This window comes from Oxyura jamaicensis, chromosome 5 (assembly GCF_011077185.1).
Source record: "Oxyura jamaicensis isolate SHBP4307 breed ruddy duck chromosome 5, BPBGC_Ojam_1.0, whole genome shotgun sequence".
Lineage (NCBI taxonomy): Eukaryota > Metazoa > Chordata > Aves > Anseriformes > Anatidae > Oxyura > Oxyura jamaicensis.
The window spans coordinates 63,416,871-63,428,802 of NC_048897.1; the positions used below are offsets into that span (position 1 = coordinate 63,416,871).

General features: G+C 35.2%; 1 protein-coding gene across 2 annotated transcripts in view; it reads left to right on the forward strand.

Annotated features, from left to right (window-relative positions):
- Positions 1 to 10,961, forward strand: part of PARVA (parvin alpha) — a 71,946-nt gene extending 60,985 nt beyond the window's left edge. For both annotated transcript variants that reach the window (XM_035326975.1, XM_035326976.1), the window contains exons 10-13: positions 245 to 313; positions 2,128 to 2,229; positions 2,690 to 2,762; positions 5,974 to 10,961. In XM_035326975.1, coding sequence (XP_035182866.1) covers positions 245 to 313; positions 2,128 to 2,229; positions 2,690 to 2,762; positions 5,974 to 6,050 — 321 coding nt within the window. In that variant the 3' untranslated portion in view covers positions 6,051 to 10,961. The remainder of the gene's footprint in view (positions 1 to 244; positions 314 to 2,127; positions 2,230 to 2,689; positions 2,763 to 5,973) is intronic.
- Positions 10,962 to 11,932: the final 971 nt, after the last annotated feature.

Consider the following 11,932-nt stretch of genomic DNA (forward strand, 5'->3'; position numbering starts at 1 on the left):
CATCTCTTTGAAGAGGAAAGCAACTCCAAATTGTGCAGTCGCAGACAATTAATAAAGCCTTCAGAATCAAATATTAAGATCATGAATGTAGTGTTTCAGTTTTAAAACTTAAAAAAAAAAAAAAAAAAAGTATTGTATTGTAGTCTCTTTGCTCATGCAAGTTCTGTTCTGAGTGGAGTTCATTCCATGCATGGAACTGCTGCCCTACTGAATAGACCTTCACTAAACTATTTTCACATTTCAGACTCTCATCACATTTGTGAACAAGCATCTCAATAAATTGAATTTGGAGGTCACTGAACTGGAAACCCAGGTAGGATTGTATAGCCTATATTGAAGGGGAGGGATACTTGCACTGTTATGCGCTATGGCTCCATCTTTATTCACAAATTCCATTGTCCTGTTATTGGTAGGACTCTAAGATGTTACTTCACTGGGAAGCCCTTCAATTTTAAGTATGTTCATATGAGTAAAACCCTCAACAATTAAGCATAGAAATCATAAGGGCAGCTAAATTTCTCTTAGAGCAGTTTTTTACTTTCATTAGCATAAAAATTATTTAGCTTGGGTGCTGGTAAGTGCTGTTAGGAGAACCGGTGCTTGTTTTGGTTAGGCTCTGTCTGCTTGGTTTGATACAATTTCAAGCAGAACAGTTTTTTTCCTGCCTACCTTTACACAAGCCAGTAATCCCACGGGATTGTAATGACTATTTAGTGAGATACATTCTTGAGACTAAAGCTGCTCAAGTGTATAGGCAGCTGTACAGCTGGTCTGCAGGCTTGATTGCACCACAGAAATAATGTGGTACACAGTCTTCTTTCTTGTTTCTCTGCTAAATTGGGTTATTCTGTGGTTTTAATAAATCCCTATATGAACAATTGCAGCAGTTACCGTAAGAAAATTACATGGTCAGACAGGAAGGATGCTATCCACACTATCAGAAAAAAAAAATGATGTTTTCAAGACAGGGTTTATTTTATGTTATGTTTCATGTTATTACGAACAGGGTTAATTTGAGTAGCTATCACTCCGATCGATATTTTTCAAAGGTAAAATTGAGATTTAGATGTAAAGAATGTGTAAGGGCTTTCAGAAAGATGTCACTGTGCCTGCTTATTGCATTGTTTACTTTTGGAAAAAAATGTATTATTTAAATGCGCTGAGAAACACTTTAAGTGTGTATCCGAAACAGCATTCTCTAAGATGAGAGACTATTTCTATCAGTTGAGAGAAAATGAGCTACCTCAGGAAGGCTGAATCATAGAATCATTTAGGTTGGAAAAGACCCTTGAGATCATCAAGTTCAGCTGTCAGCATAACACCACCAAGTCCATCACTTATTATTGAATCACAGAATGACTCATGTTGGAAGGGACCTTAAAAGTCATCTAGTTCCATCCCCCTTGCCATGGGCAGGAATGCCACCCACTAAATCAGGTTGCCCAGGGCCCCATCCAACATGACCTTGAACCCCTCCAGGGATGGGGCATCCACAGCTTTTCTGGGCAACCTGTTCCAGTGCCTCGCCACCCTCTGGGTGAAGAATTCCCTCCTAACCTCTAATCTAAATCACCCCTCATGTTGTTTAAAACCATTCCCCCTTGTCATGTCATTATCTGACTGAGCAAAATGTTGCTCTCCATCTTTTTTTTTTTTTTTTTTTTTTTTAAGGGTGCTTTTTTTTGATTATGAGAATATCTCAGTGCACTGATACACCTGATGCTACAAGGTTAAGAGTGAGATGCCTTTAACAAAATCTTACAGATGTTACTAATTTTTAGATTGAGATGAACATGTATCATAGCAATTAGTTATTTTCTATACGTAATTGCATACACTGAAAATTAGATTCACACAAACTTGCAAAACATAGAGGATGATTCTTTGTTCCTTTATTTCTTTCAACATACTGAATTTCTGTGTGGTGATGAGATTGCACCTTCATTCTGCTTCCTTCTACTCAGGGAGTGTGTGCCATTTGATAGCTTGACAGGTCTTTTCTGATTGCCTGCAACCAGCAAAACAAAAAGCAAAGGCATAGATCAAAGCCACTGACCACTGCTCTCTCCAGGTGCTTTATTCTGCATGCGTATTCAAAAAATATATTGAGAAATATCTTTTCTACAGTTTGCAGATGGTGTGTATTTAGTCCTGCTAATGGGTCTCCTAGAAGGCTATTTTGTTCCTCTCCACAGCTTTTTCTTGACTCCTGATAGTTTTGAACAAAAGGTAATTATATTTCTTTTTTTTTCTGTTAAAAACAAAGAAACAAAAATGACTAGTAGTACAATACGAACTTTCCTATGCATCATTTTAAGACCAATCATTACTGTAGTGTCTGTTGCTATCCAAGCAATTCCAATGTCTGTTCAAGACAAGCACTACATGAGCCATCACGTTCTAATTTTTAAACTTGGGGGAGTTGGGTTATTCTTATATTTAAGTATTTTTTTTCTGTGTGAAATATTAGTTCAGATGTTATTTTTCAATTATTTCTGTATTTTTCAAACCATCATCACCACACAGGAAAAAACAAACAAACAAACAAAAAACCAATGGATTGTCTGGATTGATATATGAAGCCCTGATTTTTATTTTTCTTCCCTTCCAAGCATCTTTTTGGTTTTTTGACCATTTATAGTATACTGTTTATAGATCATCATAATGACTTCTTATATTACGTTACTAGGTCCTCAATGTATCCTTTGCATTTGAGCTAATGCAAGATAGTGGATTGGAAAAACCAAAGCCAAGACCAGAAGGTATCCATTCTACTTTTCCTTGTATCTCTATAAAACTTTGTGTTGGATCCAGACCTTTTCTCATGGGGTTGTGATATGAATAAATTAGGGTTAAAATGGTAATAAAAGAGAGAAAGGCAAGATGCATTTTGAAGTGCTCAGGTAGTGCTGCATTTTATGTGACTGATAGATACACTTGTTCAAATGTTGCAAGGCTTGATTTCTTGAATGACAAGGGTAAGATTTGCTTGACCAAACACATGCAGTAATATTCAGATATCCAATGAAAGAAGAACGTAATTGTGAACAGCGTCACTTGCAAATATGAATTGCTCCAATTGCTCCATTTTCCCGTCCTGCATCGTTATACTAAACTTCAAGTATTCCAGTGTAACTTACAAGATTTTCTTAAAAGATGTAGATGTTGTGGAAGAAAAATTTCAAATGTTCACTTAACTGTCTTTGAGTGTAGGACCTAATCATGCATATTTTAAATCAGATTTAGAGCTAGAAACTGAAAATAAAACATGTCTTCAATGAAGGTTCTGTTGCTGACATTCGCAGGACCAGGATTCCACTCCTCAGTCATAGAAGTGCAAGGTTTAAATCCAACTCTTCAGGCTGGATATAAGACCCTTGATTCACTGTATGTGTTCCATCTTAACAAAAGTAGGCATGTGCACACAAAAATTGTCTCAGGACTAAGCCTTTGCTGCTTGTGCATTTAATCTGGACTTACCCAGCCGATTTTTTTACTTCTATTGATTTCTTGAACTCTTATCCACAATCATGCTTAACTACACCAGTGGTGACTTTGTCACAAATTTTTATGTTTGAAAAAGTCAAAAAGAGAAGGGGGAAATAGTGAAATCTGGGGGAAATAGTGAAAACAGAGAGTACCTGTGATCCCTTACTCCCCATGGAGGTTTAAAATTCTTATGGCATTTAATTTTTCAGGTATTTATTGCTCTAGGGGACAGCTAATTTTTCCAGTATAAATCAAGCCATAAGAATATTTCAGCATATATAGGACATTTCTTGTGCAATTATTGAAATACTTAATATGAAACTTCCTGCCCAATGTGAATGGAAAAACACATCTGTTTTATGTGTTGTTACATTGGGCACAATGCCCATACTTAAAATTTCCAGTGAGCAAAAGAGTATTGAAAAGGATCTTACCCCAGAAGTGTATACTAAATACTCTTTAAATTCCTACACTGTTTCTTTGAGGTTCTTGAGGAAAAAAAAATGCTGAAAAGTGCTTCAGAATATGAAAAACATATTTAGTGGAAAAAAGAATGTGGTTAAGTAAATGAGTATGAAAACCAATGATTTTTTTGGGGTCAACAGTTTATTTGGCTTGTTTTCAATATAATTGAAAGGGTTTAAAAAGTTTTCCATGACCTTTTACTTTAAAAATCGCCAGAGCATTAATCTACTGAGTCTATAACAAATTCATTTGCAGTTTGAGCTTTTTCAGATTACTTCTTGAAACATGTACATCAAAGCCAAACTTAAGTTTCTCTTTTTGAAAATTTCAACCAGTAAAATGTTTTATGTTAGTCAAACACAATTAGCAATGGAAATAACTCATCTTCCTCTGTGAGCACACTGCTTTTTAGTGTGAACCGTTTTGTGGAATTCTGTTGTGGTGGTGGAATTTTATGGTGACTTGGCAAATACCTGTCAATTTATCTCTTCATTCATTTGAAGTTCTGTATTAGGAAATGAAGGTGTTATGCAGCTTGCTGTTGGCATCAGAGGAAACTTCCTGAGATATATACAGTGTTACATACAAAGTATAACACAATGTTGTGGGGCAACATGCCCTTCCTGTAGCTTTTAGCATTTTCTCTTCATTTCATAGTAAGCATTTTTGATATGGTTTATCAAGAGTCACAGAACCATGGTTTCATGCATAATTTAATGATGAAATCTAGGTTTGATTGTTTTCACTTTGTCCATAGGTGTCAGTTTGCCATGTGGCTAACATCTTTAGCCCTTCAGTTAGTATACTTTAGGACACCATGCATAGCTCTGACTGGAGGTATTGTTCAAAGTACAACCCCTTTGCAATCTGTGAGAAGCATCAGTATAGATAAATATAACGGCAAAACCACCTGGTGATTACATACACAATTTACTAGGTTTACTTGGAGGCTTTGATAACAGTGGGAGTATGCACACCATCTGCCCTCTGCCTTCGTGGACAATTCCAAGGACCAAAGTTAGGAGACTGAGTTCCTATACAGTCAACAGAAAGAGATGGGGCCTTTCTGATGGGCAATTCTAAGTCCCTATTTGAGATTGAATATCCCTTGAAGCACTAATGTAGACTGCTATAGTAGTACATGTCAGTTTGTTTTATAGATTTCTTGTGAAATAATATTGACTTTCTCAACAACTTCCCTTAGAAACAGCAGGTATTCGTTAGCTTTTTGTTTCACATAAATCATTTAGTTTAGACGTTGAGTGTCTAACAACTGATTCAGCCATGTACATAGAATCATAGAATCATAGAATATACCGAGTTTGAAGGGACCCATAAGGATCATCGAGTCCAACTCCTGGCACCGCACAGGTCTACCCAAAATTTTAGACCATGTCCAATTACTTAGCACAGTCCAATTGCTTCTTAAATTCAGACAGGCTTGGTGCAGTGACATCAGCTAACCTAAAGCATTTTCAGAAGTCTTCAAGGGGTACTTGTATACCTAGCTTTTTAGATCCTTTGGAAATTTTCAGATTTTAGCCTTGCATCTAATTATCTTGCCAAAATTAGGCCTAATAATGGAAGTTGCAGCCCAGTATGGGCCAAGACCTGCGAAATTCCTACAGAAAAGTTCCGTTTGTTCTTGCCTTTTTTCAATTTTATTTATTTATTTAGAAAGTTGTTACTTTTTGTCCACAACCAACTGAAGATTCAGTCCTGTCAGTGTATGTGATATTAGGTACAAGTTGTCTCATGGGCCTTTACAATTCGGTTGCATTTCTACATCATCAGCATTAGCCATTTATTTCCCTAACTGAAAGTGGTTGAGAAAATTATTTTTGAGTTGACAGTTTACATGTTATTTGCTTATATTTCTACTCGTTTTTACTATCTTTGTGATTCTGATGTTTATGGATATGAATCTGAGCAAAGAAAGGAAATAGAGAAGGGGTACTTCTTCTGAAAATGTTTTGGCTTATAAAGTTACTAATATTTTTTTCCTTGTCTTTTTTCTAGATATTGTAAATTGTGACTTGAAGTCCACACTAAGAGTACTATACAACTTGTTTACCAAATACAGGAACGTGGAGTGAAGAATTAATTTGGGACGTCTTAACAAAGAAAGCATCATAACTAGCATATCTTTCATCAGTATTCCTCTGCATCTTTGTCCTAAAAGGAGCTAAACCATTTATCTGAAGAATCTTTAATTAACTATTCTCACACATCTATTTTCATAGTAGGTTTAAAGCTAAGGCTATGTAAAACTAATACAAATTATGAAAAAAAAGTTTCAAGGAAGCTACTTGGTTATCTTCTCAGAGAATCCATGTCTCAATAATAACTGCATCATTACACTGTTTTGTAATAGGTGGAACAGCAATGAAAAAAGATTTAGTAACTTTAGTTCAAATTAGACTTTGAAGTCAAACATAGGAAGTTTCTGTATGAAGCATCGATTTTAACATTTTTACTTATATCTTTCCTAATCTGGATAGGGGAAGGATATTTACTATACATGGTAAGATGGTTGCATTCTAATTATGAGAAATATGCATGGGGAGAAGCAGTAAAATACTGTTCACATCACAGCTAAAAAGAACAGACTTTCTCTAGCACTTAACCCGATTAATTTATTTAGTTAGGTTTGAATTTTATGGGTACAAACTGAAGTTGCTACTTATTCTTTCAGACACTATAATGTGATACTCTGCTTTACATATTATTGAACATTCCACCAAATACACTTTGCAGCGTGTTCACTTAGTTTTGTTCAAGGAAGAGATCTTTCTATCTTTTTGTTTCCTAAAGTACACATTTCAGGATAGCACAACTGTATAATACAGTTTCCCTGTATTATTTGTATTATTAGCATAGTATTAGAAAGTAAAAGAATGGCTTGTTTTTCTTTTAATTGTTGGAACACAGGATTCCCAGGTTTTAAATTTAAATTTATTGCTAAATAATATTTAGAATCTGTTCCTTTGACTGAATTTATGATTAATGTATTTTGCTGCATAATGTCCAACATAAAGAATACATATTTTCCAGAAATATTCCTGTAGCCTTTCAGATACAAAAGCACTGTTTTTAGGTCAAAACTACTCCCATCTGCAAAGATTCTGTTAAAGTGTAAGATTCTTTGGTCATTTTATATGGCTATAAAGAATATTTTTTTCTAATCATGACCAAAAGTAAGCTGTTACCTGTTTGGTTTTAGTTTTATTTTTAACAGACATAAAAGAGAAATGGGAATTGATTCTTCCCTTAGACTGCTGTCAAGCACCAGTTATGTTTCCATAAAGAATCTGTAGAGAGTGCCTGGCATGAGTATAAGTCATTAAAAACTGTGCTGGTATAAGCTGAGGAGTAAATTAATCATTTGTTAGAAGTCTTGATGATAGTTTTTCTAATAGAAGTGTTTCAATGCAATCACAGATTCTTGGGATCCTGGGGTACACAGTAAAGAAAAAAAGTCCTTATTGGCCTACTGTTTAGAAGTTTTTGGACTGCTTAGTGCAGGAAAGAGACTTTTGAATAGTCAACCAATTATGTCAAAACTGGTGTAGGTGAAAGGGAGAGGAAGTCTTGAGGCTGTTGGTCTGAAGAAATGTAGTGCTGGTAAGAACAGTATGTAACAGCTGTATGTTACGTATTATACAAAGCATAAAACATATTTTTCAGTTTTCAGGGTTTCTACTTTTAGTTAGTGCTTTCCAGTGCAACATTAGTATAAAGGGAAGAGAAGCGATTACGTTCTGTCTGCAGTGAACATCAACTATGTTAAATATGAAGATGATATTGACTTCTGCTGGAGGGCTACAGAAATTATTCTGTAAATAAATAAATCTCAGTAAGGAAATACCAATTTTTGAAAAGAAAAGTCATTATTTAATTCAAAGGATAATATCAGGATATTCTCTCAACTCAGAAGTTGATATCTTATTGTCACATACGTTCTAAATATTTTCATTAAAATATTTGTTTACCTCTATGTTTTTTAAACTGAGTTTCTGAAGTTAGAGGTACAGAAAATAATGATTATTTGCCTTTTACCATAGGTAGATAACTGGACCTTTGTCAAAATGAACATTTGCGTTATATCTTTAATATTACTGATCTTTCTGAGAAGTTGCACAATAGGAATTAACCAAGCATTTTTTGAGCAAAATGAGATGGAGCTTCTCATATATACCAGCAGCAATTTCAGCTTATTTCAATGTCTGACATGTAAGTTTTCCATTTGCAGACTTAGATTATAGTAATTGTAGTAGTTCATTAACAAATGTATGATGTTTTTTTCTGCAGATCCTACTCAGTTGAAACACTCTTCAAAGTCTTAGCAGTGCCAAAATATTTTGATTGTCCCTGTTTTCAGGAGTGCACTTCCTTTAAAGAGGAGATTTATGTATGCAAAAGAAAAAGGTTAGGAAAAGTGAAACTGTTTTTCACTTGGACTTGAAAACATGTTATTTCCGTGTTATATTGGTGTAACAGTATGGGAGATTTTGAAGTCTCTTAGACTCAATTTTCCACCTGCAAAAAACATAAAACTGACACAGAATTGTGAAATCCTCATGCTGAAATGCAATTATGCAGAACCATGGAAACATTTAAACAACATCCAACCTCTACACAAATATCTGTCCTATAGTAAGAATTTATGTAAGTTATAAGTGCTATATAATCAAGAGTGCCATATGTAAATATAGGCCCATGTGATAATTTTAACACATTCACACAAATAGTGTATGCTGCCAGGTAGGAGTGGCTCACTGCTTATATTTTGACAGTATAGATTTAAATAGCTATCAAATAAATATAAAATCTAATATACAGATTATATCTAATATTTATTGCTTTGATACAGAATATTATAGAAATATAGAATACTACTGTAAGTAGTTGGCTCTTCAGCAATCAATGTAGGCCAGCGCCTTCCAGCAGGGAACTAAAATGTTACATTAGTTGGGCCAAATTCTGCTCACACTTATGATGCTTGTTACACAGTATGTATGTCAATGTACAAATGAATACAGAATTGCCTTCACAATTTATGTTAGGAAATAAGTTGTTTTAGGTCAATCCTGGTCTTATTTATAATGACTTTAAATGCTTAAATAGATCCAACTCAATGGATTAGCCCATGATATGAACAGTCACCTGGAGAAGCCTGTTTCTCCAACTCCAGAGGGAGCCTCTGATCTTGAGGCATGCTATCTCAACACTTTGCGCTGCCTTAAGATCTCATGGTGGTATCTGGGTCTCATGCACCTGGCCATTGTGTCTGTAGTATTCTGTCATCTGAAGGCCCACAGGTTGCTGAGACCCATGAAAACCAGCAAGTTGTTAGCCTGACGTGAGGAACTGAAAGACAGTAAACATTTCTGTTCATGGGGCATTATGAAACTGCCAAAAGAACATTTTTCTGTGCTTCCTTTACTTCTAATCCATCTATTTGCCATCGCAGTAGTATGGTAGCCAGGTTTGTTTTGTGGTTAGAGACAGGCAACATCTCCCTATTGATGGATTCTTTTATGCTCTGTAAACCACACAGAAGTTTGTTTTTCTAAGAGGAGCTACAGATTCTTAGAGTATATCAAAAAAAATGACAAAATAATTATCTAAAATCCTAATATCTTAAGATCAGCTCCTTGCATGTTTCTAAGATGACTGGCTTTTATTTGCCATAAAGACCAGGCCCTAGAAGAAGGTATCAAAGAAATCCTTGCATGATTTTACCTGAGACACGCACATCAGGCCCAGTTGTAATGCTCTATGTTTCTGATGAAGTATGGACTCACTGAGAATCCTATTGAATGATTTGACTGCAGAATATGTAGTTCTTCACATCTCTTAGTAGTTATTTCCCTATTACAGGGGGAGCAGTAGCCCTTGCAGCTACATAGCTTAGGAGCTCAAGTGGACCAGCAAGTGTGGGATAAGGTCAATTTCTTCTGTTGACAGTGGACCAAGTTGCTTGTTGGCACATAAATCAGTGTCATTAGATGAACAGAGCATTTGGTCCTTTCTCTTTTTACAGAGGGTTACAGTATTTGGGAATGGTTTGCCTTCAGGCAAACTGTATTGATTGACATAAATGATACCTGGTTGACCTTTTTCTGTACTCGTTTTCATGAAGTATGTCTTAAAATTTCTATCTTAGTTTAATTTTGCAGATACCTTACTGCAATTCATGATATTGTAAAGCAGAATGGCTTTTAGAAGTGATGGGTTCCATTTCATTAGAGAAAGATATCTATGATATTTAATACACTATATATTAGCTTTAGGTCTAGTTTCTGTTGTTGTCTTCCCAGCGTAACAGCCACCATGCATGGCCTGTGTGTATGCCAAACACCCAAAAAGAGAACAGTGCCTTGAAAGACCTCTTGCAGGATTTTCTGTACTGTTACCTTTGCCATTTTACTATGAGAATGAATGTGAATTTTCTCTTTAAAGTACAAGTAAGGGCAGAAGAAATCCATTGTAGGAAATTATAATTACTTTTAAGTATGAGTTTTATTGTATTACAGGAAAAATTGAGATAGTAGCATGAAAATTCCAAAAAATTTTGCATACCTCAACAACCACAGATATTCCAAAGATTTTTTGAGTCATTTGACATTTACTAGGGCCAATGTCACATATTTTGACAATATTTTCTGTGTGCCTATTTCTTTTAGTAATAATGGTTTTTTTTCTGTTTAATAGTTTAGTGCTACACAAGCAGCAATGTTAGTGTCATTTAAATACTTGCTTCCAAATCTGAAGATCAAATTCAAGAAAAAACAATATTTGCAAAATTCACTTCTTAAGGTGTGTATCTGAAAATAATAGTTTAAATTAAGCAGTGTTGTTTTCAACTATAGAGTTAGTAGCTTTCACAGAATCTTTTTTTATGTACTCTGTAAGTAAGTGACACTCCACTGCTGATTTTTCCTGTGCTTTTTCTTCTGAAACTTTTGTTATGATCCACAATAAAGTTTGCACCTGAAATTCAACACTGTATGTTGTTGTTGGGCCAAAGGATGACATAGATGAAAAAAGCTAGGAATGCTGTGTGCTTTTATGTTCTCAGAACTTCCAGACCTCTCTGTGCATCTAAGCCATTCTCAGTTACCTCCTTGTGGGTGTACTTGGTGTTTATTATTATTTTCTGTGGAGGCTGGTGACAGCTGAAAGTGGGGTGGCAGAAACGGACATGTAAGCATATACTCAAAATGATTAACGGCAGCAGGTCAGGAAAATTTTGTATGTGACTCAAAATGGCAAAGCATGCCTTTGCTTTAATATTGCTATGTTGAGCTCCTTAGGGGGGATTTTTCAGCTGGTTATAATGCAATTTTCTTCAGGGTAGTTTTGTTATTTAAAATTTAACAAAATGTTAGTGAAATGTTAAAAGTATCAAAATTAAACTGCCCATTTCAAAAAGTAACTGCATTTAGGAAGATTTTATATTATTTTTTATAAACTTCTTTTTGTTGTGATCCTTTAATGCAGGAGCTTCAGTGCAGAACTTGGAACCAGTCAAAACTATAGGCATCTAAAGTGTCACAGATCAACATTTTTAACCACTGAATTACTGAAATGAATCCAGAAGCAGGTGTTTGATCTTTAGTCTGCTTGTAAAGCTGAAACTACCAAGCAGAGCTGCCTAATCAACAGGGAGTACTAAGGACAGAGTGAGTTTTAATGCCATTCTTCAGTCCCAGCACTATTACTCAGAGCTGGAAAGAAGTATATTTGCTTTGGATCTACGGTCTTAAGCCCCACCATATTCACTTCCAGCTTTTGTCCCAAATTTTGTCCCAAATTTTATGGGTTTTGTCCTGGAGAGCAAGTAGACTTGCAGTCATATAATGCAGTACAATAAAAAGGTGATGGTCTAGCTAAATCAATTTCTTCATTGTTAATCACCTAGAAAGTGAAAGACATGGATTTCAATGCCTTTCTGCACCCACGGGAGTCATTT